The following is a 26960-nucleotide window of genomic DNA, read 5'->3' on the forward strand; positions in this document are numbered from 1 at the left end:
TTTAACACAATAAAAAAGTCCCAAGGCGCATTGCAAAGACTTAAGAAAAAATGTGTACATTCAAAAGCATTTTAACAAAAAAAGGGTTGTGGTACTTGATTACTGATTGTAACAGATATTAAATCAGGAATCAGAACAATGTTAAAAATTGGTCAACAACCAACCATTCAGCATTTCCAAACATCAAACGCAATGTCGTGATAGGCATTGCAGCAAACGTGTTGCAATTTCAGATATGGCAATCATTTGGCATTAATATAGAACATTGTTCAACAGCACAAATGTGACCCAACAATTCATATTTTAGCAATATTGAAAAGCCAAAAAATACTGAGACAATACAGATATTAGCATATTAAAAACTCAGATTGGACTTTATCCCAACCTGTTAAATTATATAAATACACAAATTAAGATCAGTCAACAGCATTAGTCAGTGGAAGGAGCTTGCAAAGTCGCAGTTTTCAGCGAGGGTTTTATTAAATCCAAGAAGTATAAATTTATCAACAAGATTATTTCCTTTTCACTGAACCATTGCCTGCTGTGAGCATCTAAACCAGCTAAAGGTCTGCCATTTCTCCTTATTTGTTCTCTCACTATACAGCACACTTGGTGATTTTGTGACGCTGGGACGTGAGCTTGCAGATTTGATTACATCTGTCAGTTACTGGTAACTAATGTACAATTTATGCTAATATAAACCAACTCTGTGCAGAGCTCCAGCCCTGAAATTCCTTGGGGATTCTGTCCATTTCCTGTCATTCCAGTGAGTCGCCATTGCTTTTGGCAGTTTCCTAAACAACATGTCTTGTATGGGGAGGAATCTTACAATCTTAAGTCATCTACCACCCACAACATTCATTTCTGTTTACTAAGAAAGATCTGTGTAAATACTGATTAATGTGTTTTGCTTGGATTGCACCGACTCTTACCAGTTCAGGAATCAGTTAAAATCTTCCCACAACCGATCAAACTACGACAAGCTCAGAGTAAAACCAACCCATTTGAAACAATTAATTAAAGCAGGCCCATCACCTCTGTAAAGTTCCTTGCTTTGTGTCCCCACCATCATATCAAAAAAAGCAACATTTGGGCTGTCATTTGCAGATTAAAAATGTCATTATTAACTTGTGTACAATACAGTCATGCTGAAATAATGCACAATCCTCTGTACGGTAACCAAAGCTGGTGATATATTCCATAAACAGGAAGACATAAATACCAAGTCACTCATACCACAAAAGGTCACAAACAAGCACACGAAGATTCCCTTTGGCCTGTCTGCCTTGCTTTACTCAATCTCCCTTTCTCTGCTGCTGCCACCTTTATTAGTTTGGTGCCATATTTTGCCAGACATAAAAATTAAATAGAAATAAATCCATTCTAGGAACCTTTTGATGCGAGAAGTGAGATGCTTTGTATTTTTCTCTAAATCTGTAGTGTAATGCCCAATATTAATGATATGCTAGAAAAAATTTGCATAATTACTGTTTGTGAAAGAGCGGAAGAAAAGTTTACTTAATCCTTGTTAAGGTACAACAGAAGTGGAAAGAAAATCAACTTTTTCCCATGACAATTTAAAAATATCTGCCCGGAGATTGAAATAACTTGTTCTAATATTTGTAGGACTGACCATGTTAAAAGTTAAGACAAAGACCAATTTTAAAATGGAACTTGACCGCAGCTGCCTTTTTTCAGCAGTGTGTCAGAGCTAAATGCCATTGATGCAAAAAGAACAAGTCAAACCTAAAAAAGATAGCAATGACAAATGTCCTTCTAATGTCTTGTACCTGGCACTCTGTTTAAAGATAATAGATTTCATAAATAAAATAGAACATTTAACGTCATCTCTGGTTTAATGCTCTTAATATAGCTTTCAAGAGAGTTTGGTAATTTAAATTATTTAACCGGACAAATATAAAAAATAAATTATACTTTACTGCTCAACACTGAGGGGTCTTTTTTGATCATTTACATTGGCACAGACTAAAATCTTACTTATACACAACGTGCTCTAATTTACACTGTTAATCAGATGCAATTATTGAAGAAAGAAATACAGCAGATGAAATAAAAACTGGAAATACTCAGTAGCTCAGGTAGCATCTGTAGAGTAAGTAACATAGGGGCAATGTTTCAAAACTCAGAACTGCAACTTTAACTCTATTTTTGCGAGCATTATTGACAAAGACGGCATTTATAACCAATCCCTAATTCACAGAATCAGAGAATCATAAATCCCTATAGGGCAGAAGGAGGCCGTTCGGCCTATTGAACTTGCACCGACAATAATCTAACAACCTAACCCTAACCCAGGCCCTAGCTCCATAATCCTATGTATTTACCCTGCTGGTCCCCATAATATCAAGTGGCAATTTGCCCAGCCAACCAACCTAACCTGCACATCTTTGGTGTGTGGGAGAAAACCAGAGCACCTGGAGGAAACCCATGCACACACAGGGAGGATGTGCAAACTCCACACAGTCACCCAAGGCTGAAATTAAACTTGGGTCTCTGGCACTGTAAGGTAGCAGTGCTAACCATTGTGCCACCCAATTACTTTTGAGAAGATGGTGGTGAGTCACTTTCCTGAAGCACTGCAGTCTCTGGGGTGTAGGTACACCCATAATTCTGTTTCGGAGGGAGTTCCAGGATTTTGAGCCAGCAACAATGAAGGAGTGGCAACATATTTCCATATCAGGATGGTATGTGAATTGGAGGTGAATTTGCAGGTGGCGGTATTCCCATTCATTTGTCATCCCTATGCTATTGGGTGTTAAAAGTTGTGGGTCTGGAAAGTGCTGTTAAAGGAGGCTTAGCAAGTTTCTGCACTGCATCTTATAAATGGTACACACCACTGCCATTCTGTGTTAGTGATGGACATTATGTATGTTGAGTGCAGTTGATGGTGCGTCAATCAAGTCTGCTTTATTCTGAATGGTGTTGAGTTTGAGTGTCATTGGACCTACAGAAACCCAGCAAGAGCAGAAAATTCCACCACATTCATGACTTGTGTTTTGTGGATGGTGACTAGGCTTTGGGGAGTCTAGGGATTAGTTACTCATTCGCTGTAGTGTTTCCAGCCTCCAAAACTAATCTTGCAGCTGCAGTGTCTATATAACTGATCCAATTATACTTCTGGCCGCATCTGGAGTACTGCGTCCAGTTCTGGTCGCCTTACTACCGGAAGGATGTGGAGACCCTGGAGAGAGCGCAGAGGTGGTTTACCAGGATGTTGCCTGGTATGGAAGGACAGGGATATGAGGGAAAATTGAGCAAATTGGGGCTGTTTTCCCTTGAAAGACGGCGACTGAGGGGGGATCTAATAGAGGTATAAGATTATGAAGGGTATAGATAAACAGTGGTAAGCTATTTCTTATGTTAGAAACGCATAGTACGAGGGGCCATGGGCTTAGGGTGAGCGGGGTGGGGGGGCGGCGGGGAAAGAGGTATAACACAGATATTAGAGGGAGGTTTTTCACACAGGGTAGTGGGGGTATGGAATGCTCTGCCAAGCAAGGTGGTGGAGGCAGGCATGCTGGAGTTGTTTAAGAGTTACTCAGACAGGCACATGAGTGGGTTGGAGTGGAAGGATATAGGAGATTGTTTTAAATAAGGTTCATTAGCATTGGGACATCCCTGGTAATGTATAAGGATGTGGAATGATACTAATGTTTTTCTCTTTTAATTCACAGGTTTTAAGTCAGTCCGCCTGGTTGTCCAATGAGGGGCATACATGCAATGGGTCGTACAAGGGCTGCTCTTGGATGTTCGAGAGTAGCCTAGTGCATCACGTCGTTAGTGTACGCTTAAACTGGACCAGATACTGGGCAAGACGACAGCTCAGTGACTATCGCTGATTGCTGTGCAGACACATGGATTTGGGCCAGTGTCTGTGGGAGTTTGCGCATTCTCCCCGTGCTTGCGTGGGTTTTCTCCGGGTGCTCCGGTTTCCTCCCACACCCCAAAGATGTGCAATATTGGTAATAAATTGTCCCTAAATTAGTTATCCCTCATCGTGAAATGCCACAAGCATAGATATGGGTGGAGGGGGGACTGGTAATGTTAAAATGGCGGCACAGGCTCATTAGACCGAAGGGCCTGTTTCCCGGGCTGTTTTTGTTCTTTGGTCAATGGTAATCCCCTGGATGTTAATGGTGGGGGATTCAGTGGTAATAACGCTGTTGAACATTAAGGTGAGATACTAGATTTTCTCTTGTTGGAGAGAACTTGGTCATTGCCTGGTAGTTATAAGCTGCAATTAGAATTTGCACCATAAAAAGTTCAAGTCCTAACATTGTCCCAAATATTGTCCAGGTCTTGCTGCAGGCAGGCACAGACTGTTTCAATAATGATTCATGAATGGTACTAAACACTATGCAATCATAAGGGAACAATGCCTCTCTGTTGGAGGGAAGGCAATAGATGAAACAGCTGACGATGGCTGGGTCTAGCGCATGATGCTGAACTACTGAGTGTTTCCAACATTTCCTGTAGTTAATGAAGTTACTCGATTCTTTGAGTGAAGTCTGTGTAACACACCACTGAGTGTGAATTCTGGTGCTTGGAGGTAGCATAAAGACTGCAAATCAGTTTAGCAATAAATACAAAAATAGAGGAAATTTTGGAAACAATCAGCAGTTCAGCATCATGTGCTAGACCCAGCCATTGTCAGCTGTTTCATCTATTGCCTTTCCTCTAACACAAACACAATAGCCTGGCATCCCAGTTGTAGAAGAATAATAAGGGACTCAAAATTAGGGGATCAAACCTCTACTGCCAGTTTCAACTGAACCTACAGACAAAAAAAGAATTATGGTCAACCTGTTATTTCCTTGAAGTGATTTTTCTGTTCCTGCTGTGTCACCAGACCCCACACTACTGGACAAATAACAACATGACTCCAGGCTGCTATTTTGCTTGGATATGTGTAAACATCCTTGAATGACCCTAACTTTTTGTCACTCCTGCAAGAGAGCACGCCACAACATTGATGTTGATGGGCAAGACCAAAATTGCTTTCACAGGAATATACCTATGCCACCCTATTTAGATACACTCAATCTTAGATACCAATCATAGGATCACTACAGTGCAGAAGGAGACCATTCAGCCCATCGAGCCTGCACTGACAACAATCCCAGCCAAGCCCTATCCCCGTAACCCCACGTTTACCTGCGATCCCCCTGACATTAAGGGGCAACTTACCATGGTCAATCTATCTAACCTGCACATCTATGAAGTGTGCAAACTTCACACAGTCACCAAGGCCGGAATTGACCTTGGGTTCTTGGCACTGTGAATAGCAGCAATAACCACTGTGCTACCATATCAATATTTCTGATGCTTGCTTCACATCTCTGCAACAAGGCTGCAGGTCCTTATCCAGGGCTCTGGATTCAGGTAGAGTAAAACCTATCATTGTCTTTTCTGGCAAGGAATCCAACTGTCAATTATTATAATAGAAACAATCGCGAACACTGACCCTGTTCTATGCACCCTCTAAGATTAATTTGCCAATTAAGTCATTGAAAGTAGTCTCAGATTTGAATAAGTTAAGAGTTTCATCTCTTGGCCCTGATAACAATTTGCAATGTTTCTGCAGAGTGGCTGACCTAGATGATTATAAAGCTAAATAGTGTGAGCCTGATATTTCTCATCTGATTACTTCCCACCACACAAGCACTTCTCTTCCTCAGCTACATACCTACAAATCACCCCCACTGCTGAATGTCTAATTCTCCAAGCATTCCCAACATATTGTGATATGGAAGATTCTGGCATCCTTAAAAGCATCAAACTGACATTTCACTTCAATGTTAATACTGTGCTGAGGGGACCAATGTCAGATGTTGCGACCTCTGTCCCCAAGTGTTCCACTCCAAGTGTCCTGCTGTTTGTGGGAAAATATACCTCTATTCCAATTCTGTCACTAATCACCAATGAAACCGCCAGAAACTACGAGAACATCCATACAATTTCAACTGATTCATAACAAGTCATTGCAGATATAAAATTGTCCTGGACTTGCACAAACTTTGCCTCCTCTGCTAGTGGTATATAACTCTATCAAAAGATCTGAAATCATGCTAAGAAGCACAAAAGGAGAACACAGTCAAAAAGATGAAGGTATCTGTTGTTGTTAGTTTAATTATTTAATATAAAAATAATTTATGCAGACCATCAAGTGCGTTTTTATTGTCTATTTCAACAGTGTAATAATAATTAGCTCATCCTTGCTGGTTTGACCATCAGACCAGACTTTTTAATGATTAGAATTTTTTTTTTAAATTGCTTATTAGATGTTTATGAACTCACTGGATCATCAGCAGATTGCAATCAAACGGATCAAAACCCCCAATATCTTTTGGTCTTCTAATGATGAGAACAAAGGCAATGATAAAAAAATTATGCTCATATGTAAAAAAAGCTGTGTTTTCAACATTCTTTTAGCTCTAAGCCTTCTTTACAAATCTGCAAGTTTGGACAGTGCTTCATTTTGTTTGGTTGGAAAACATCACTCTGGCACATCACTGTGCCATTAAAAGCACAGCAACTGCAAAAGAACACCCAACATTCACTCATGCAAAGTGTGCGTGCAGAATGTTCTCTTTCTTGCCACTATGTTCAGTACTTTGGGATTCTATGGAAGGATTCAACAGCAGCCTTTAAAGCCAACAAGGCTCACAACAGTATAAAGGGCAGGGTTCCAAAAATCAAAGCATCTTTTGACAAACTGCTTGCTGTACTGAGCTATGCTCTTTTCTGAAAAGGCTAGCTCCATTTCCACTGCTAAATGTTAAGGTGGTTCAAATACACAGTTTATGAAGTCACATCTAAATCAACCGGGAGTTCTTCAGGAACTGAATGAGGACCTGATAGACAAACTTGTATTGGGCTATTGTCTGTACCATTAACATCCGCTGTTGTCGGAGAAATCCCAGCATAACCGGCACTTCCAGCTTCTGAAAAAGAACAACAGTAAAGATGTGTCAATACACAAACTGATACAGTAGATTGTATGAAAACTGATACATTGGATTTTTCAAACAATCTACCATGCAAAAACTAAAAACTAAGATACTTTGATATAGTAATAGTGGTTAGCAACTGCTGCTGCCTCACAGCACCAGGGACCCGGGTTCAATTCCGGTCTTAGGTAACTGCCTTGTGGAGTTTGTATGTTCCCTCCGTGTCTGCATGGATTTCCTCGGGGTGCTCTGGTTTCCTCCCATAGTCCAAAAATGTGCAGGTTAGGTGGATTGGGCATACTTAATTGCCCCTTGGTATCAGGGGGAATTAACGGATTAAATACATGGGGTTAGGGGATAGGGCTTGGGTGAGATTGTTGGTGGTGTCGGTTTCATGGGCCAAATAGCCTCTTTCTGCACTGCAGGTATTCTATGATTCCAGGTCATTAAACTAATAAACCATACAACCTAGCACAACGCCCTGGGGTTCCACACTCAAATCAAATCCATGGTAGATGGTTGATAGTCCTGTGGCAGACATGGGTGAGCTGGAAAATGATCACTTCTCAGCCTTTTGGCTGAGATCAAGCATTCTATCAAGCCCAGGATGGGGTGCAATGCCTTATCTTGTTAGCTTAGATACTCTTGGTTACCTCTATTGTGGGGACCATGAATTGGAATTTGGTTTTTTGTGCAAACAAGGAATGGATTAGGGTTTGCCCAGTCCGCTCTGAGAATTGGCTTTGTAACTTCAAGAATGGAGTAAAAAAAAACCTTAGAAAAAATCCAATAGCTTCAATAATAAACAGGGCTGAAATAATAATTTTAATACTAATACCACAGCATCATGACAATGCTATGGTAGCACAGGGAACTGATAATGACTAATAGGCAAGATGTATTGAAAGCGGAAAGATTTTCTTATTCGTTCATTGGATATAAGCATCACTAGGAAGGTCAGTATTCACTGCCCATTCGTAATTGCTCATCAGAAAGTGCACTCATTAAAATACTGACTTAAAAAAATGTGTATTCAATGAATTCTTTTGTTCATCAAAAAGGACATCAGTGCTGAGGAACATGGGTAAACAAAATAACTAATCAAACAGCACAAAGAATCAAGGCCAGCAAGAAACAAGATTGTTTGATATTCTTCATTCCCCCATGGTCAATCTATTTTGTTTTGTTGCCTGCTCAATTATAAATAGAAGTCAATAATGTTATGCTAATTGGGGAGATAATTGGGAACTGCTATTTTAGATTTGGTGAAGACCGTTGAAGTTTCCATTTGACAAACTGAACTGCCAGCTAGCACGTCATGGATTAAAAGTCCATCAAAAAAAAACATGCATTGCACTCGCCTCGTTATGCTCCAAGCAACCGACCATGACTTCTGTTAGAATGACCACCCCTGTTCTTCCAGCTCCTGCACTGCAATGCACAACTATCGGTGGGTTGCAGCTCTTGGTGGAATCCAGCATGCTATTGGTGTGTCGACGGACTGACTGAATTTCTTCTAAATAAGCTGAGAAATTGAACAGAAAACATGAGTGAGAACAAACCAACCTGGTGCTAGAGGTTGCAACACCTTTCTTGCTCACCTTCAGCATGGCAAAAAATACCCTCGAGCAGGATGATGTAGCTGGCTGCGATTGAGATTCCAAAATGCTGATTATTATTTCATTTGCTTTCATCCAAATATTTTTTCCTTTAAGCTCCCAATCACTGTACCGCCCCACCTCACATATCCTTTAAAGAGTCACCTTCTCAATAATTGAAAACAGCTTGTGACATTTATAAGACCCTTGTCAGGCCTCATTTAGAGTATTGTGCGCAGTTCTGGTCGCCTCACTATAGGAAAGATGTAGAAGCTATTGAGAGGGTACAGAGGAGATTTACAAGGATGTTGCCTGGACTGGGAGGCATGCCTTATGAAGTTAGGTTGAGGGAGCTGGGACTCTTTTCCCTGGAGAGACGAAGGTTGAGAGGCGACCCGATAGAAGTTTACAAAATGTTGAGAGGAATAGATAGGGTGGACTCTCAGAGGCTATTTCCCCGGGTTGAAATGGTTGCTACGAGAGGACACAGATTTAAGGTGCAAGGAGGGAAGTTCAGAAGTGATGTTAGGGGTAAGTTTTTCACTCAGAGGGTGGTGAGTGAATGGAATCGGCTGCCGTCAGTGGTGGTGGAGGCGAACTCGCTGGGGTCTTTTAAAAGACTTCTGGATGAGTATATGGGGTTTAATGAGATTGAGGGTTATAGATAGGTCTGTAGGTTGGTAGGTGTTGATGTGATCGGCGCAACTCGTGGGCCAAAGGGCCTGTTTGTGCTGTAGTGTTCTATGTTCTATTCCAAAGATATCCAAAGGGTTAGGTTGCAATTGGGATTGATAAGGCTCAATGGGCTGAATGGCCTTATTCTGCACTGTAAGGATTCTGTAATTCTATTACTGACAGAAAGCCTTAGTAATAGCATTCAATAGAGTAAAAATGAGTGCCGATCATTTTACTTCAACAGTTATTTTCATCCTAATGATAATGATCCTGTAATGCAAAAGGAAACACATTTTAAAAAATATTTCTTCTACTCTGATTAGGATATAAAAAACCTATAAATGATTCATATTAATATTTTAGATGTAATTTTTTGCCCTGGGAAAATTAAAATTAATTGTAGAAAATGGGGAATATGCAACTGAAGGAGCTTGAAGACTTAAAAGGTCATGGCCATGTTGACTTAAGGGGTTAAGAGCTAGAAAGATAAAATCATAAAACTGCCATTTGGGGTTATTGAGCTGACAGCCCACGGAGTGGTTCTGTTTGGGGAGTTAAAGCAAAATTCATTTAAAAAACATTAATGAGCCTTCGAAGGCTACCTGGTTAGGGAGACAGGTAGAGCTTAATAAAGCTCCAGGGTTTCAATCTATCTGTCTGTTTGCTGGAGGAGTGAGTGTTTTGCAGCACTGAAAAAGGTCATATAACTGCTGTTAGCTGGCTTTGCACAGTCAGGGGCTCAGTGAAGTCCCAGGAGCTGTTTGATAGCTTCCTGCAATTAGAGCTCAAGAGAATTCCTGGGGAGCTGAGAAGGCGACTGGAGGTTTCATGTATCAAATGGTTAGGGCTCAGAAGCAGCGCTGGGCGCCATTTATAGCTTGGTATCTCTGGGGAGATTGGAACTTGGTGAAATCCAGGGTCAGTGCCACCCCAGGGAAGCTATCAATCTTTTAAGGAGCTGAAATTGCAGCAGGAAGTAGAAGCTGGATTGCAGAATCAGAAATCCAGGGAACAGACTCTCAAGAAATGAGATTTAAACCTTGGAAGGTGTGCAGTTGTTGAAGCATTCTGAGTTGGGCTAGTTTTTAAGAGAATTCAGAAGTTGAGGTCTTTGAAGTAAAAAGCATGGAGTCCCTCATGAAGGAGGCACAGTTTTAACGAGTTTGGTTAACTCAGCTTTCACTGACATCGGGTGGGTTACTAAGAAATCCATGGGATGCTTCTTGGTCGCATTTGTGTTTGCTCACAGTATGCTTGTTATTTCATATCTACCTCATGTTACTCCTTAATGTTAGAGTCTAAAATATTTATTGTAAATTGTTTTATTTTTCACATTTTGTATAGCAAAGTTTTTTTTTTGTTCAAAACCCATGGAATATTGTGGTTTTGTTCTCTTAGTCAGTGACTTGAATCTCAAACTTCGTATACTTTAAAAAGAACATTATCGATCTCTAACTAGATGTTAAGATAAATCTGCGGGGGAATCACGGTCCAGTCTGGTATCATAACACTGTGCACAGTCAAATCTAAAGTTTGTGGGGCAAAAAGTCGTTGGTCTTCTTGTCAGAAAAAGAACAAGGGGATTCTAAATCAGATCTTGTGGAAAGTTCAGGTTTTTTGGTCACTGGAGAGCTTACACAAAAGCAATGTTTACTTCAGTTGTGTGAAGTTACTGATCTTGGGGTACATATGGACTTGGACTTATCCTTATCCATAAATACGTGCAATATTTGACAGCTGGTTTTGATCTGATCTTACAAAGATAAAACCCTGACTAGAACTCTGGCCGCGCCTGCACTTGGGATTTTCTGGCCCCACTGCCGAACAGAAATTAGGCCAAGCTCCAAATTCTTCTTTCTCAACGGTTCTGATAACCTTATTGCCCACTTACATTCAGGGTTAAGGCTTTAAGAATGAACTTGAAGTAAATAATTAGCTGTTCTCCTTGATGTGCAAATTAATGGTTCTGCATATGGATTCCATGCCAGTTTCAGATTTTCACAGTAACTTCATTGCAGTGTTAATGTAAGCCTACTTATGACTAATAAATAAACTTAATCTTTTGTTCTGTCAGGTGAACTGCAGTGAAAGTAGTCACACTCTGCACTTCTTTATCATGTCAAGATAACTGCTCATCTCACAGCAGTCTTTTCAGGTTGTAACAGCATATTCAGTAATTTCATTCTTTCAAAATATTTTAATTTGGGTAAACTACGGGGTGAGTGGCTGATTGTTCGAAAGGTTCCATATATGGTATTTGTAAAATGCCATCATCTAGAAAAACAGATGTTATGGTCATCTGTTCTAACTGCTTTTGTGGATACAGATACTAGATGACCTCATTATGAATGCTTGGTTGAGCTCCAAAAATACCAATTCACGTAGCTCAGCATGCAGTTTTTGACACAGCGGCAAACTATTTGTTATGAGCATCTTTAGTACCTTGCAATAATTTATTATTTTTTGTAACAGCTTTTCCGTGTGTGCTTATTTACGCAAGATTAAGAAGTGAAGTGAATAAAAGCTTTTTGTCATTAATCCTATGGATAGCTGTGGTTGATTAACAATTTCCTGAATATATAAATTTAGTAGTTTTCATTTCAAAGCAGGTTTTTAATTATCTTTTGCTTAGTGTGTCAGTTTTATGAGCATTTCAGAGAATTACAAAACTTAAAAAGCTCAATGGTTCTGTGCAAAGTGGACGCTGGCAGAGTGAATATGAAGGATGGAAGTGGTATTGAAAAAACATGGGAGATAATGAAGGCATGAAGATATGAGGGGGCATGGAGGGTGACTGGGATGATTGACAAGAGACCACGTCCCAGTAAACAGAGGTGGGCTTTCTAGCCTGTCAGTCTTGCCATCCACCCACCTCTGTTGTCACCTTGGACATATCTCCAGAGACTGCGGGCCAGACTATATCCTCACTTCGCAAAATGAAAATATGGAGGCCAGGATTCTTTAATGGAGATGTGTATGCAGAGCCAGGAACTCAATGAAAATCCAGTCCAGTATGTCTAAAGGAAGATGATGCTGATAGGTCAATGCACTTGGAACAGGAGAAAGGAATTCAGTGGTCAGGCAAAATGATTGTAAGGAAAAGTAATTGACAGAATACTTTAGCTTCGGGTTTTGTTTATTACTTTTCCTTAGAAAGTGGACGACATGGCAAGGGCTGTATTTATTGGCCACTTCCTAAGGACCTTGTTGTTTAGTTTGTAAATACTTCCTTGTACTATGTCTGAAAATAGGCATTGAAAACCACAAATGTCACATGAAATGGATACCTAAAAAAGTATCTATTTCTACTGCTGGTTTAAATACACTGCATAATTAGGCAATATCACTCGATTCAAACCACCTGTTTCACAATCTTGGCACTAAATTGCACAAAACCATCCTTCCTCACTGTATGGCCTTTAATTTTAAAACGTTTTAATGCAGCTTTTCAATTATATAATGCATATATAAAAGGAATTGCCATTTTAAAAAAAGGCAGTCTATCATGTTAAAAGTGTTCTTTGGACAGTCATTGTGATTGTACACACATCACATCGGAATGAAACTGAGTGAGAATCCTCAGGAATGAAGCATTAGGCTGCTTTACCCTGGAGCCTTGGTGAGTCCTCACTCCAGAATTACACCAATGTAAGCCAGTACGAAGGAACGCTGCTACGCCCCATCGATACAGTTGTGAAATAAGTGCAGCCTCTGACTTGGCAGATTTCACCACCGAATCACCATCTAAACCATGAACTGAAACAGGGCACTCAACGACAGGTAGCAGAAATCTGAAGGACACACCTGTCCCTGTATAGTAAGGAATTGTAACCCAGGTGGTTGCATCTTGAAGCTTAAACCATGGGTGCTGTAGGTTGATTTTGTCTTTGTGACCACATAGGTGCTTACCATGATACATTATATAAAGTTTAGAGCCATGCTCCTATGATTTATTAATGCCACAAGTAGGCTTACCCTAACACTTCAATGAAGTTATTGTGAAAATGCCCTAGTTGCCACACTCCAGCACCTGTTTGGTACACAGACGGAAAACTTAGCATGGCCAATGCACCCAACCAGCACGTCTTTCGGATTTGTGGGGGAAACCAGAGATTTTGAATTTATCCACCAATAAGGTAATTCTAAGACCACACCATTCCAAAGTTCCAGCCATATAAAATTTATGTGGGTTTGCCAGTAATAGGCAATATAAAAGTAAGTAAAACGGCATTGTGACAGCTTCTTAAAGTTAGATCAGATTGCCATCTGCATCTGTTCTATAGGCCACGGTTTAAAACTGCTGCTTTAAAAGAAACGTGGTGATTATCATATGAATGTTTCATACTAGCTTTGACTCAAGATTCCTTTTTTCAAAAAAACATTGACTGTAATGATAAAATTAATGTTTTGTTCTGTTTGGCAATTTGTATAAAATATTATGATCTGTATCATGGTACTTACACAAAAAACCCTGAACATCTTCTGGACAGCCATGGTCTGGCCAGTCTGTGTATTGCAAGTGCCACACGGTTCTCTCCTGTCCAGACAAAAGATGCTTGACCTTTAAACCCGTAGTTGCATAGCAACCAGAATCCGTGCGGAACTTGGTTGTCACCTTAAACTTTCCGTAAGTTGCTGAACTATGTTTCGAGCCCAGTTTGGGCCAGTATCGATGGGTCTTTGGTTTTCCTCCTTCCTGCATGATAAAAGGGCAAATTCAGAAATGTTAAAAGGATATAATTGATGAATTTCCTTCAAGCATGGTTCCTTTGTATGTCACAAATCAATAACCATGTAGAAATAATAAATTAATAATAATAATTGATAATGCTATAATTACAACTGAAGAATTATGGAGGATTCATTGGAGGTACAAGTGTAATGTGGTGGTAAACCCTTCTATTGCATTGTTCACTGCTTTGCATTTATTATTGGGTGGCATAGTGGTTAGCACTACTACCTCACAGCACCAGGGACCTGGGTTTGATTCCTGGCTTGGGTGACCGTCTGTGGGGTCTGCATGTTCTCCCCGTGTCTGTGTGGGTTTCCTCCAGATGATCCAGTTTCCACCCATGGTCCAAAAGACGTGCTGATTAGGTACATTGATCATAGTAAGTTCTCCCTCAGTGTACTCAAACAGGTGCAAGAATGTGGAGATGATGGGATTTTCATGCAACTTCGTTGTAGTGTTAATGTAAGCCTACTCGGGATACAAATAAACTTCAAACTAAACACAAGTTTTATCAATGATATCTTTTATTCCGCTAATCAGAGTTCTTTATACATTGACTTATTTAAACCACCTGGATTGCATGGCTCCTTTCTTCTTACTAAAAGATTACAGGAAAATTATGCATATTAGCTCATTTAAATTCTGTTTCCTAAGATGGTTTTACTTATTACATGCAAGGGATGGGTTATTATTTTATTCTTTGAAGAATGAGCTCATGTGACATGCTAAGTGATTAACAGGAAACCAAAAACACGTCAGAGCGGCAATATAGGTCGCCTACAAAAAAAAACAAGAGGAATAGCTTAAACATTTAAAGGGAAAGATGTGTCATTAACTCACTGAAAGAAATCATTTTACCATCTGTTTCCTGCTTTTCCAGAACTTGCATGGTGTTATTATTGGCCACATGCATTTGCGGAGGATTTAACGTGGTTCAGATTTATGGAGAGATTGTAACAAGAGATCATTTATTTACATTCTAATCAGTCCATTGTTGCTACAATCTTCATAAGTTCCCCCTGAGTCTTCTCTATGAGACCTCATGGCCAAAAGCAACATTATGTGATAGAGAATATTACACAGGTCCTGGCTTAAAACCACATTTACACAGTGAGTGGATCCGGTTTCAGAATTCAGAGGCAACAACACATTACTGTGTTATGTCCTTTAGATTCACAAGTTGATTTGGCCCACATGATGTACATGTACCTCTACTCATAAGTGTTTGAGTAGAAATACAGTAGAAAGGCACTAACATTATGTAATTTACCCAAACTTGATACGGGAACCTGGCTTGTTTCTCCTTTCTTTTTAAATACTTTGGATAGTTTATCTTGATATTTTCAAATATTCAAATGGACTTAATTATCTCAATTTTCGTGACTTTATTCCCCAAAATGAAATTATTTTCTTTACCTTAATCCTGAATTTGAAGTAACATATTGTTACTTGAGATATTGTTATTGTTTATTCAGAGTGGAACTGATCACAAAAGGAGGAAGGTTATGCATTAGTTAAACAGGGCATCTCGAGAGATCACATTGTGAATAGTGCTGGTCTCCTTATCTAAGGAAGGATGTAAATACTTTGGGAACAGTTGAGAGAAAGTTTACTAGACCAATGCCAAAAATGAGCAGATTGTCTTATGAGGAACGACTGGAGAGGTAAGTTTTGAATCCACTAAAGTTTCGAAGAGTAAGGGGCGATTTGATCAAAACCTTTCAGATATTGAGGGGTATTGACAGGGTGAATGTGGAAAGAATGCGTCCTCCTGTGGGAGAATCTAGAAAAAAGGGTCACTGTTTAAAAATAAGAGGTCATTCATTTAAGACAGATGAAAATTATTTTCTCTCAGAGGGCCATTCTCTGGAACCATCTTCCTCAAAAGGCAGTGGAAGCAGAGTCTTTGAATATTTTTAAGGCAGAGCTATATAGATTCTTGATAAGTAAGGTGGGGTAAAAGGTTGCTGGAGGTAGGCAGTAATACGGAGTTGTGGTTATAATCAGATCAGCAATGATCTTATTGAACAGTAAAGCAAGCTTGAGGGGCCGAGTGGCCTACTCCTGCTCCTAATGTTTGTATGACAGCATCAGTGTGATACCAGTCCATGTGCTCTCAGTACAAATTTGATATTGTACTACTGCAGTCCACTCCATCCATTAGTTTTCTCATGTATGTGGGATAAGGAACTGTTTTCCTGTACTTGAGATAATACTACAAAAATTACTTTGTTGCAAACCATGGAAATTTGAATACATTCAAATCATTATGTGCTTACTACACTCATCAACAGGAAGTGCAGTAGTCTTAACAGAAACACGAACATTGGGCGCAACAATCTCCCTTATGTTTGAAACATTGCTCGGTTTAATTCAGTATAAAAATGAACAGAACACTCACCTCTTCTGCTGTAACCATGACAATAACATTCACTCCTTGCTCCCACACCATTTGCCAGAAGTCATGGCAAGTATGTGGCAGGGGTCCCTGTGTGGCAATATAATGCCAATCCTCTCCAGCAACTGTAACCTGCCAAGTGAATGCAATACCATCAATGAATAGTCTGCATTACATGCTTCAAAGAGATCACCCCCATTTCAACTGTGAAAAAAAACCTCTCCATTAAATTTTAAAAGTCTTACACTTGAAAGATAAGTTAGAGCATTGACTCGTTGGCCTAGGTGCTGAAGTTAATTCAGACTGATGAAATATCTGTTCCCAGCTTGTTGGCTGCACTGGTCCTTTGTATGGACTTGACTTTTGGCCATTAAGTCCTCTTCTTGCAGGATTAAGAACCTTAGCATAAAGTGGACTGTAGTTTGATACTGGGCAGTTGTGCTCAGAAAGATCACATGGTGAATGATACTGAAATATAACAACAATGCAACAAACTGGTATTGAGTTTGCTGGATGTGGAAGAGCAAGTCTTGCTCTGCATCTCACACCTAAATGGACAAAACAGGCAAAATTTAGTGTTGGCAATGGGGCAGCATGCCCACCATCTGGAACTCTGCATCACTTTACCTCGTCTGGTAACTGCACAGGCCTTCCAATCAAGATTGCATGGGGACCCATCACTGCAATCCCCTAGTAAGGCAGAGTCAGAGACCAGTGGCTCCTCCTGTGCTGGCAGCATCGCCAGGACTGGTGGCTGCTGTCAGTAGAACACTTGGGTAGACTTTGAGAATTGCTGCTGGACCCCCAACTAGAAATGAATGAGGGCTGGGTGGAGGGGGAAGGTTGGTAGGGGGTCAGAAGCAATGGCAGGCAAGTGGCTTTTGGTGGGCTCATTCTTCCCAATACAAGCCCCTCGATTGGGCACAGAGTGTCTGAGAATGAGGGATGCTCTCCTCCACACACACACAACCACCTTCCTCCCCAAGACCCCATCAAGTAAGTTGGGCAATGTCCCCACATAGTAAGACCTTGCCCGACAATACTTAATATACTGGATACTTAAGTACCTCAACTGGGCAGGAAGATGAACCTCCACCCTTCCTGCCTTGTGCTTGGAGGGAAGCAGGAAGGCAGCAGGGTTCCTGTCCTACACTCTCCAGATCAAGAGCCCTATCTTTGAACACATCCTGGCTGTATTAAACATTAAGTACTAATTTACAACAGACACTTGAGAGGAAACAAAATCTGCTTTTGCACGATCAAGTACTCAAGCTGCACAACATCATTATTGACATTCTGCCAGTCTCTTTGTGCTCAAATACTTCAAAGTCCATTACAGGATGCCTTGCAGATATAGGTGGCGGAAAGGCTCAAGACCATCCAAACAGGAATGACTCCGGTTTTACCGAAAAAAAGAGAGTTAGTGGTACAGTAAGAGATTTTGGGTGCTTAATAGTGAAGACTGATGCATATTCTTGACTGAAGCCAGTCCTGTGGGCTCTTAACTAACAAACAGCTGAAGATCCACTTCATGCTTTACAAGTCAAACAACATAAAACAAACTACAAAAGTTACTTGAAGTTGAGAACATGACAATAAGTTTTGATTTGCTTCACCTGTTAATAGTCATTGTGGCAAACATGAAGTTAAGTATTTTCAACGGCAGTATGTGCTACTGCACCCCTCTTGAACAAAGTACATTCAATGTTGTGGATAACTTGAGAGCAGAAAAGTGATCACAATATCAGAAAATTAATCAACTTTGTGCCAGATGAGGAACTGCTCAGCTATTCAGACGCAAAACTTGGTAAAATGAATATAAAGCATAAAAAACTCTAGATGGATTCATACAAGGCATTTTTAACTTGTTGCATCAGGTTCAGGAGAGTTGGATGTATGATGTCAGGCAGAAGTGTAGGCAAAAAGTTCACGAGACCCCTAAAATGTAGTTTGCTGCTACTGCTGGAACAATGATAGGTGGGTCAGTTATAATTAGTTATAGTGCTAAACATTGCCAGTGAGAGAATTGTGGAAGAGCTCTTAGTTACAGTCTAGAATGCAAAGTGTGATATAAATATAAGGTGTGAGGCTTTGCTTTAACATGCCATGCACTGCTACGTGGAATCTCATTGCTTTGATAACATTTGGGAGAACAATGAACTCAATGTCTTGCTCCCTTCAGCTGGTATGATTGTTCTAATGAAGATCCAATTTTGGCTGCTCCTGTTGCTAAAAGGAAAACGTGGTCCAGTTCATGGGCTTGGTTTTAATTAGAAACTCAATAAATAGCATATATTGCTAGAGCTACAAAAACAAGGGGATCCATTGGATTTCCATGGGTAGGATCCTTTACAAAGTGTTATCGTCTACAGTGTAAATGTCTTTTCGTTGCAGTCATACAAGGACTGTTGTCTCCTGGGCTTTTGATAGAAGAACCAATAGTGAGTAAACACTTCCACATATATAGGGAAGATGAGGGAGGCAGAAACAACTTGTGTCTGGGGTCAAAGTTCTTTTGACAAACCACTCTACTGCTGATTTTAGGTTTATTCCTGGGCAAGACAGCCCTTCCAGAGGGTAAGGTTCTTTAAGAAATTTCTAATAATTAAGGTATTTTATTATTGAAGATGAAAAACTTTTTTTTAGGTAATAAAAACTTCACGTATTCAATACAAATAAAGAGACCTCAGAGGGTGTAATTTCAATCAATCCATAAAGTAAAATAGTAATAACACATTATTGGAACTGACAGAGTATTTAACAGAACATTATGCATTTAGGTTGCTTAGGGAAAAGAGCCTCTGATGAATCTGAAAAGATCCTAATCCATCAAACTTTGAAACAATTATCACCTCTAGTATGAGGTTGTGAGATAATGATTCAACTCATCCTTAAAACAATTTAATAAAACTAGAGAGCATAGGTTTAAGGTGAGAGGGGAGAGATACCAAAGGGTTCAGAGAGGCAATTTTTTTCTCTCACAGGGTGGTGAGTGTCTGGAACAAGCTGCCAGAGGTAGTAGTAGAGCAGGGTACAATTTTGTCTTTTAAAAAGCATTTAGACAGTTACATGTGTAAGATGAGTATAGAGGGATATGGGCCGAAAGCAGGCAATTGGGACTAGCTTAGTGGTTAAAAAAGGGGCAGCATGGACAAGTTGGGTCAAAGGGTCTGTTTCCATGCTGTAAACCTCTATGACTCTATGAGCAAACAGATCCATTATTAAAGGTCATTCTACAAATTGGCCAGAATTCTCCGGCCTTGCATGCCCCTCTACCGCTGCCAGCAAGAATGGAGAATTTGGTTCAGTCAAATCTCTGTTCACAGCAATGGAACCAGATAATCCCAGCGATGGGCGAGGTCAGAGAACTCTGGCTATTATTTCATTATTATTCAAAACCTTACGTGAACAACAATGGGGTAAACATTTGCGAATATCCTGCAAATCTTGGGGCTCTTGTGTGATCTGAATATATGGGAGTTCTAACGCAATATGGATAATAATGTATGAAATTGTACAATGGCATAGCTAATAATTATGGGGAAAGTATTCTCACCTTAATGTGAGAGGCATTGACATAGCCCGTGTTGTTTTCTTTGGTTGGCACAAGCTCCACCCTGTTCTCCTCATATGGAACAACATCCCTGAAGCGATTCCGTTCTGCATTTTCTGGAAGAGTCGCTGTGGTGAAAACACCATCAACCATCTTCTTTGGGATCTGTTCATATTCTGTAAACACCATATCTTCTTCCAGCTTTCTTTCCAGCATCTTACACTGCATTTTCAGCGAAATGAAGATGATATTATTAGTTTCATTCAGTGCCTTGGAATAAAATGGCAACTGCATTTCCTGTAGTCACAGATAGTTTATTCTATTTGCTACTAATGACATTGTTGCAAGGAAATAGAGGCAATTACAAGCTACAGGGTTAGTCCTGCACAAATCTTTTAAGGTAACTTAGCACCATAGATTATCCCAATGAATAGCACTGTGTTGTGCCATGTCAAAGTGAATTGGTTTGGTTAGGTTTTTGATGAGGACATTTTCCTGTTAATCTTGTCATAGAATCATGAAATTCCCTACAGTGTAGAAGAGGCCATTCGGCCCACTGAGTCTGCACTGACTCTGTGGCCAAGTGCTTTTTTTACCCAGACCCTCTTCTCTGCCCTTCCCTGTAACCCCACACATTTACCATGGCTGATTCATCTAACCTACACATTTTGGGCCACTAAGGGGCAATTCATCATGGTCAACACACCCAATCGGCACATCTTTAGACTATGGAAGAAAAGCAGAGCACCCAGAGAAACACATATAGGGAGAATGTGGTAGACAGACAGATAGACAAGACTGGAATTGAACCCGGGTTCCTGGGGCTGTGAGGCAGCAGTGCCTGTCTGTTGTACTTTCTATATTGCCTTCAATCTTAGGTGCACTACGGAATACACATGTGGGTTACAATGTTGATTTCAATCCCATCCATCTTGACATCTTAGTGTTCCTCAGATTAATTTCAGCAAAGGTGAAGCCATGGATTGCGCCAATGTGGCTGCCAGCTACTTTACACAATATATTGTATTCAATAAGAATTTTGCAAATGGATGAGTTTTTTTAAAAAGATGTTAAAAAACACAAAATTTCTAACAAAGCATTCACATTAGTTTTGTTGAAGAGTTGAAGGATTCTGGGGTGAATCTGGTCCACCACAGCAGTGTGAAATGGACTCGTACTGAATCAGCAGTTGACCTTTTCACCAAGTCTTATCTCTTCCCAAAGTTCACAGGACATAGTGCAAAATCTTTTTGGGAGCCTGTTTTATGGTCTCACTGTTGCTTTTACTTGTTTTAAAATCAAAATTTTCAACAATATTTTCTAAACCAATAGAATATAGAAACTGGTGCAATTTGTAACAGGCTGCCACCTCCAAATAAGCCCATCTCACACTGTTGGGACTGGCCAATTTCAGCCTCCAGTGTTTGACTATGGTGGAATTCATGTAAAGATCCACTAGATGGTGCCAGGACATACATTTATTAATTCATATACAATACCAGGCTCACCAATTGACAAGGCATTTTAACCCGTGTTTCAATCCTGTTTTCCATTAAAATTGAAAGTCAATAACAAATCTGTGAATATCAAGTATTCACTGATAGAGGCTAGAATTCCCTGGTCTCGTAGGCCCCTGCTATCACTGCCAGTGAGAATGGAGAATGATTCTCAGCCAAATCTCCATTCACGGCAGCGGGACTGGAAAATCCCAGCTGCAGGCAAGGTTGGAGAATTCCAGCCATGGTTTACTTTCGCTAATACTTTTAATGGCTAGGTGATCAAACCACGAAATAACACTTTTCAAATCTGTTCTTTTTCAATTCCTTTCGAGAATCACACTTCACAAAAAAAAAGCTAGTACTGTGTTGTTTACTCTTGAATGCAATAGCCAGTGTAAACACAATTGAACAAAGATTGTTGCCTGTCAGAGAGTTAAAAGCTTAAGGCCGACACAGGAGGATGGGATTATTCAGCATTATACCTGTAAAGAGTGGTAATGTGAGATGTTTAATGGTGTCCTCTAGGAAAAGGATGAGTGTCTTGAGTTTTTTAACATTACTTATTGCTATAACTTGTCCAGCAACAGATGTGCATTAATAATTTATGCATCTTCCATCATCCAATTATAAAGAAATTGATCAAATGCAACACCACGAATCGAGCTATTGAAACCTTTTAATACTCTGCTCACCTTTGAGGCTCTGCTGCTTGCAATATGTCAAATCATTCACTATCAATTTAGGTTCTGATCAAAATATAGATACGTTTTTATTAATTTGGCCGAAGTGATATGAGCCAAATACTTAGCAAGGGGCCATAAGCTGTGAACTGGCCACATGACTTAAAAACGACCAGGTTGAAAGCAAGTTAGCTGGCCGGGTTTCATCACGTAGCCTTCATTTCTGCTGAAGCCAACTACACTTCCTGTGGAGTAGACATTAACATTTAAACAATAATGTCCAATTAACTGTGACTTTTTCCAGATGGAAGCATATGGACTGCCCACCAATAATTATTCATTTAGATAGATTGATGTGTGATCTGTCAATGAAGCCAAGTGTTTAATACTGTGCAATATTAATCCAAGCACAGAACTGATCTACATTTCACTACAAAATGTATCACTAGAATTTCAGTACCTCCCCCCAACACCTCCACTGCAATCGTATAACTCTATCACTTTGAAGATTCATGCTTCCAAAGTTATTTTACATAAGCTTTCTTCAATTACAAGCGTTCACATCAGAGGTGATCAACACTGATTTAAATGAAGTAGGAAGGGTAAGCTGCTAAAGTTTGATGTTTGGGATAAGGAGATCCAGGAGGGTGGCACAGTGACTAGCACTGCCTTCTCACAGCGCCAGAGGCCTGGGTTCAATTCTGTCCTCGGGTGGCTGTGTGGAGTTTGCACATTCTCTCCTTGTCTGCATGTTTTTACCCCAACACTCCAAAGGTGTGCAAGTTAGGTTGACTGGCAATGCAGAATTGCCCCCCAGTGTCAGGAGGACTAGAAGGGTAAATACATGGGGTTACGGGGATAGGCTCTGGGTGGGATTATTGTCAGTGCAGGCTCAATGGGCCAAATGACCTTCCTCTGCACTGTAGGGATTCTATGGTTCTATCTCCAATAGTAACTTGTGCGTTCAATAAATCCAAAGCTCTTCAGTGCTGTAATGCTACAGCCCTGTTTGTCCAGCTTGAAGGGAAAACCCATTTGTCCTCCCAGGAGTTACAGTACTTCATTGTCACATTACCAACAAGGCAAGGAGATGCCATCCCATGTTAGACTGTATTGTCTACAGCCACATAAGTGGACCTGATATGTGAAATTAATGACTTATCATGGTACAAAACTGGCATAAAAAGTTGCTAGCACGAATCAACTTCATTAATTCTGCCAGGAAAATAAGGATTGTAGAAGTTGCACCTTAATGCTCTACATTAAATCTAATAAATTTTTTCTACCCATGGAACTCTTCCCAACAATGAAACTTAATTTCTTGTATGTATAAGTTTGTATGTAGCTATCCTTTGCTTGCTGAATCAGGTTTGAATGTCAGTTGCTTCAGTCCCTGCCTCAGCCTATTTGCCATTGAAAGTCTCATCACCTCAAGATTCAACTATTTCAATATTCTCCTGGTTGACTTCCCATTCTGCACGCTGTATAAATATCAACTCAACCAAATGTTCTGCTGCCTATATCCTGTAAATAAAACATCCTATATAACACCTTTTTCCAACAGTGAGCAGTTGAGTGAAGAATGACAAAAGGAAGTGATGCCAAGCAGAGCATCATCACTTTTTATGGAGAGGGGGACATAAGAGCAAGATGGACTCCACCCCTCTCTGTACCGCATTCAGCCAGACCTCCAATGTTAAAGGTGAGAATCTCTCACCTGGTGGCTCAGCCATCCTGAAACCTGCCAGAGTCCATCAGCCAGAACATTCCACACCTTCAGTGGAAGCCGATGAGTGGAGTCCATGAACACTGGGTTTAATCAAAGCTCGAGTGCTAAACCTGCCTTTATCTTAACATCTTCAGGCAAATTCAAATTATGGATAATTAGAACTAAAACCGCATGCTGAAACAAACATTAAAATGGGTGTGTCTTGTTAGAACTGCATCTATTTAGCACCTGTTTTAATTCTTCCACCAAAATAACATCCTGTTGCCATTCATCCATACACAAAATAACAGGATAGGATGTAGATTACAGTAATGCATGGTTCCAACTCTATTAGCCCTCCTTCTAACTCCTTTCTCCAGTATTCTGAGAATAGTCCTTGGCAGAAAAAAGAACGAGCTGAATTTTATCAGCCCCCTATGACGAGGAGGGAATCAGGAGGGCTGTAAGTGTGGCAGGAAAGGGTGGGGGGAGGGGGGGATCCGGAATTCTCTCTGATGCTGTGAGGTACTATCAGCAGCAGGAACCTCAGCAGTGCAGTTGTCCACTCTGGGTAGCCAATTAAACCACTTAAATGCCCACTTAAAAACCATTTCCCACACCCACCAACCCATCAAGGGCAGCATGGTAGTCATGTATTTAGCACTGCTGCCTAACAGCACCAGGGACCCGGGTTTTATTCTGGTCTTGTGTGGAGTTGGAATATTCTCCCTGTATCAGTGTGGGGATTTTTCTGGGTGCTCCAGTTTCCTCCCAAGGATGTGCAAGTTAGGTGGGTTAGCCATGCTAAATTGCCCCTTAGTGTCCAAAGATATCCTTCATCACTCCGAAAGCTCGTGCTACCAAATAAATCTGTTGGACTTTAACCTGGTGTTGTGAGACTTCTTACTGTGCCCACCCCAGTCCAACGCCAGCAACTCCACATCAAAGATGTGTAGGTTAGGGGGATTAGTGATTTAAATGTGTGGTGTTATGGGTAGACGGCACGGGGTGGGTCTGGGTAAAGATGCTTTGTCGGAGAGTCAGTGCAGGCTCGCTGGGCCAAAAGGCCTGCCTCCTTCTGCACTGTATGGATCCTATGATCCTATCTGCGACAGGAGGGCCTGCCACCACTGGAATATGATCCCTGCACTTTTCACCCTCGTGACCAACAGGGTTTACTGCCAAGCCCCAGACTGCTGAAGCAAACTTATCTAATTAACTGGTATCTCACCCCTTCATCCTGTAGCCTTGCCAGTGGCCACTGCTAGTAGTGGCATTGCTGGCCTATTGACTGTGCCAGTGGCACTGGGAGGCAGGGTGCCATTCCCAATTGGATGGCAGCTCTGGTGATAATCTGTTAATTGGCCAGTGCCAGCAGAAATCTGCCCTCAGGACCCATTGCAAACCAGCATGGGGTTTAGCGCTCTCTTTTTGGTACTGGTGGTGATGCCTCAAAAAAATCAAATTCATCCCAACGTGTGTAAAATTGGGAAAAGGAGAAAGCAGATAATGCATCGACAAGTATCCTGTGCCCATGAATGATCATTTGTGTGATATCTTAGCTTTTGTTATATGGAACTATCAGTAATTCACACCTTCTTTTGCTTTATTCCATTTGAAAGCAAGCAAGACACAGCAGTTAATGTTGAGCTCGGATGCATTTGCTAATGATTTTCTGTCAGTACTTGGTCTATAACAAAAAAATTTCATTTTTTTTAAATCCCATTATGTCTGGACAAGCCTGGACTCATTTTAATTGCAGATCAAATGGTACAGGGAGAGGAGATATAGCAATTATTTTCACTAATAGATATGTCTTTTTGAGCAAAGGAATCTGGCTGTTACAGATCTGAAACACTGCCTAAAAAGGAATAAAAAGGAAAACATGTTTTGAAGTACTCGAGTTGGCTTTGGCATGACATGTCTCTCATACCAACACTTATCCAAAAGATAATTTTAAAAAAAGTAATTTGTTCAAGGCTACAAGATACTCCTTCGGACCAAGCTTTCATTTGTCAGTGTTTTCTTAAGGATTCAAAATAAAGATAAAACAGGATGCCAACCATTCTGCACACAATACACTCGACACTTGTTACCCAGTAAGGGCCCATTATTCAAAATTACATCCAAAATAACTACAATTCAAAGCCATGTGCTGTAAAATTTTTGATTTGATTATTATTGCCACATGTTTTGGGATACAGCCAAAAGTATTGTTTCTTACACCCTATACAGACAAAACATACCATTCGTAGAGTACACAGGGGAGAAGGAAAGGAAAGGGTGCAAAATATAGTGGTACATTTACAGATAGGGCAAAGAGAAAGATCAACTTAATATATGATAGGACCATTCAAAAGTCTGATAGCAGCAGGGAAGAAGCTGCTCTTGAATCGGTTGGTACGTGATCTCAGACTTTTTATTTCTTCCTAACAGAAAAAGGTGGAAGAGGGATGTGGGTCCTTAATTATGCTGGCTTCTTTTTCGAAGCAGTGGGAAACAGACACAGTCAATTTTGGACATGTCATCTACTTTTGCATCCTTGCAGAATGATAGGTACCAACGTGACTACAGTAATCATAGACTGTATCATATGGGTAGCTGTTTGGAAGAAGAGGGCAGGATAGAAAATACCAATCTGCAACAATTTATTACTTGCAACATTAATTGGAGCTCTTCAACCTGTAAGCCTACCACATCTTTCTGAAGAAACAGGTCTACCAGTGATTTCAACCCTGCAGATGCAGAGTTAAACTTCAGACAGAGAAGGACCTAACAGTTCTATTCTTAAAGAACAACTTGCCCTTTGATAGCACTTGTAAAAGTAATAGTGTCCCCAAGTGCTTCACACAGGCAAACAAAAACGGACAGCAAGCAGTGGGAGGCAAAGGATTAACAATCATGATCCAGGAAATAATCAAAGTAGCAGTCAAGGAGACTTTTTAAAAGTTACAGCAAGGTTGCAAACAAGAGCGGGCCGAACAGTGGTTTGCAGTGGATAGGTCCAGCGATAGCTAAAATCACTGTTACAGCGAAGGAGATGAGCTACAAAGGAGAGTCAAGAGCGAGAGGAACATGCCGGAACATACAATTAGCACAGGGAGGAATATATAAATGAGATCAAAGATTTTGAAACATGCCATGGA

At 40.5% G+C, this 26960-nt stretch overlaps 1 protein-coding gene across 4 annotated transcripts in view; it reads right to left on the bottom strand.

The window, feature by feature from the left end:
- Nucleotides 1-4666: 4666 nt before the first annotated feature.
- The window catches only part of LOC145350972 (tyrosine-protein phosphatase non-receptor type 14-like), a 217069-nt gene continuing 194775 nt past the window's right edge, over nt 4667-26960 (bottom strand). For all 4 annotated transcript variants that reach the window (XM_080200521.1, XM_080200523.1, XM_080200520.1 and 1 more), the window contains 5 exons: nt 19931-20149; nt 16378-16506; nt 13706-13940; nt 8333-8496; nt 4667-6965 (listed from right to left, as the gene is read on the bottom strand). In XM_080200521.1, the coding sequence (XP_080056647.1) occupies nt 6837-6965; nt 8333-8496; nt 13706-13940; nt 16378-16506; nt 19931-20149 (876 nt within the window). In that variant the 3' untranslated portion in view covers nt 4667-6836. The remainder of the gene's footprint in view (nt 6966-8332; nt 8497-13705; nt 13941-16377; nt 16507-19930; nt 20150-26960) is intronic.

The sequence above is a fragment of the Carcharhinus amblyrhynchos genome, chromosome 12, assembly GCF_965287045.1.
Source record: "Carcharhinus amblyrhynchos chromosome 12, sCarAmb.v2.hapA, whole genome shotgun sequence".
NCBI classification, from domain to species: Eukaryota; Metazoa; Chordata; class Chondrichthyes; order Carcharhiniformes; family Carcharhinidae; genus Carcharhinus; species Carcharhinus amblyrhynchos.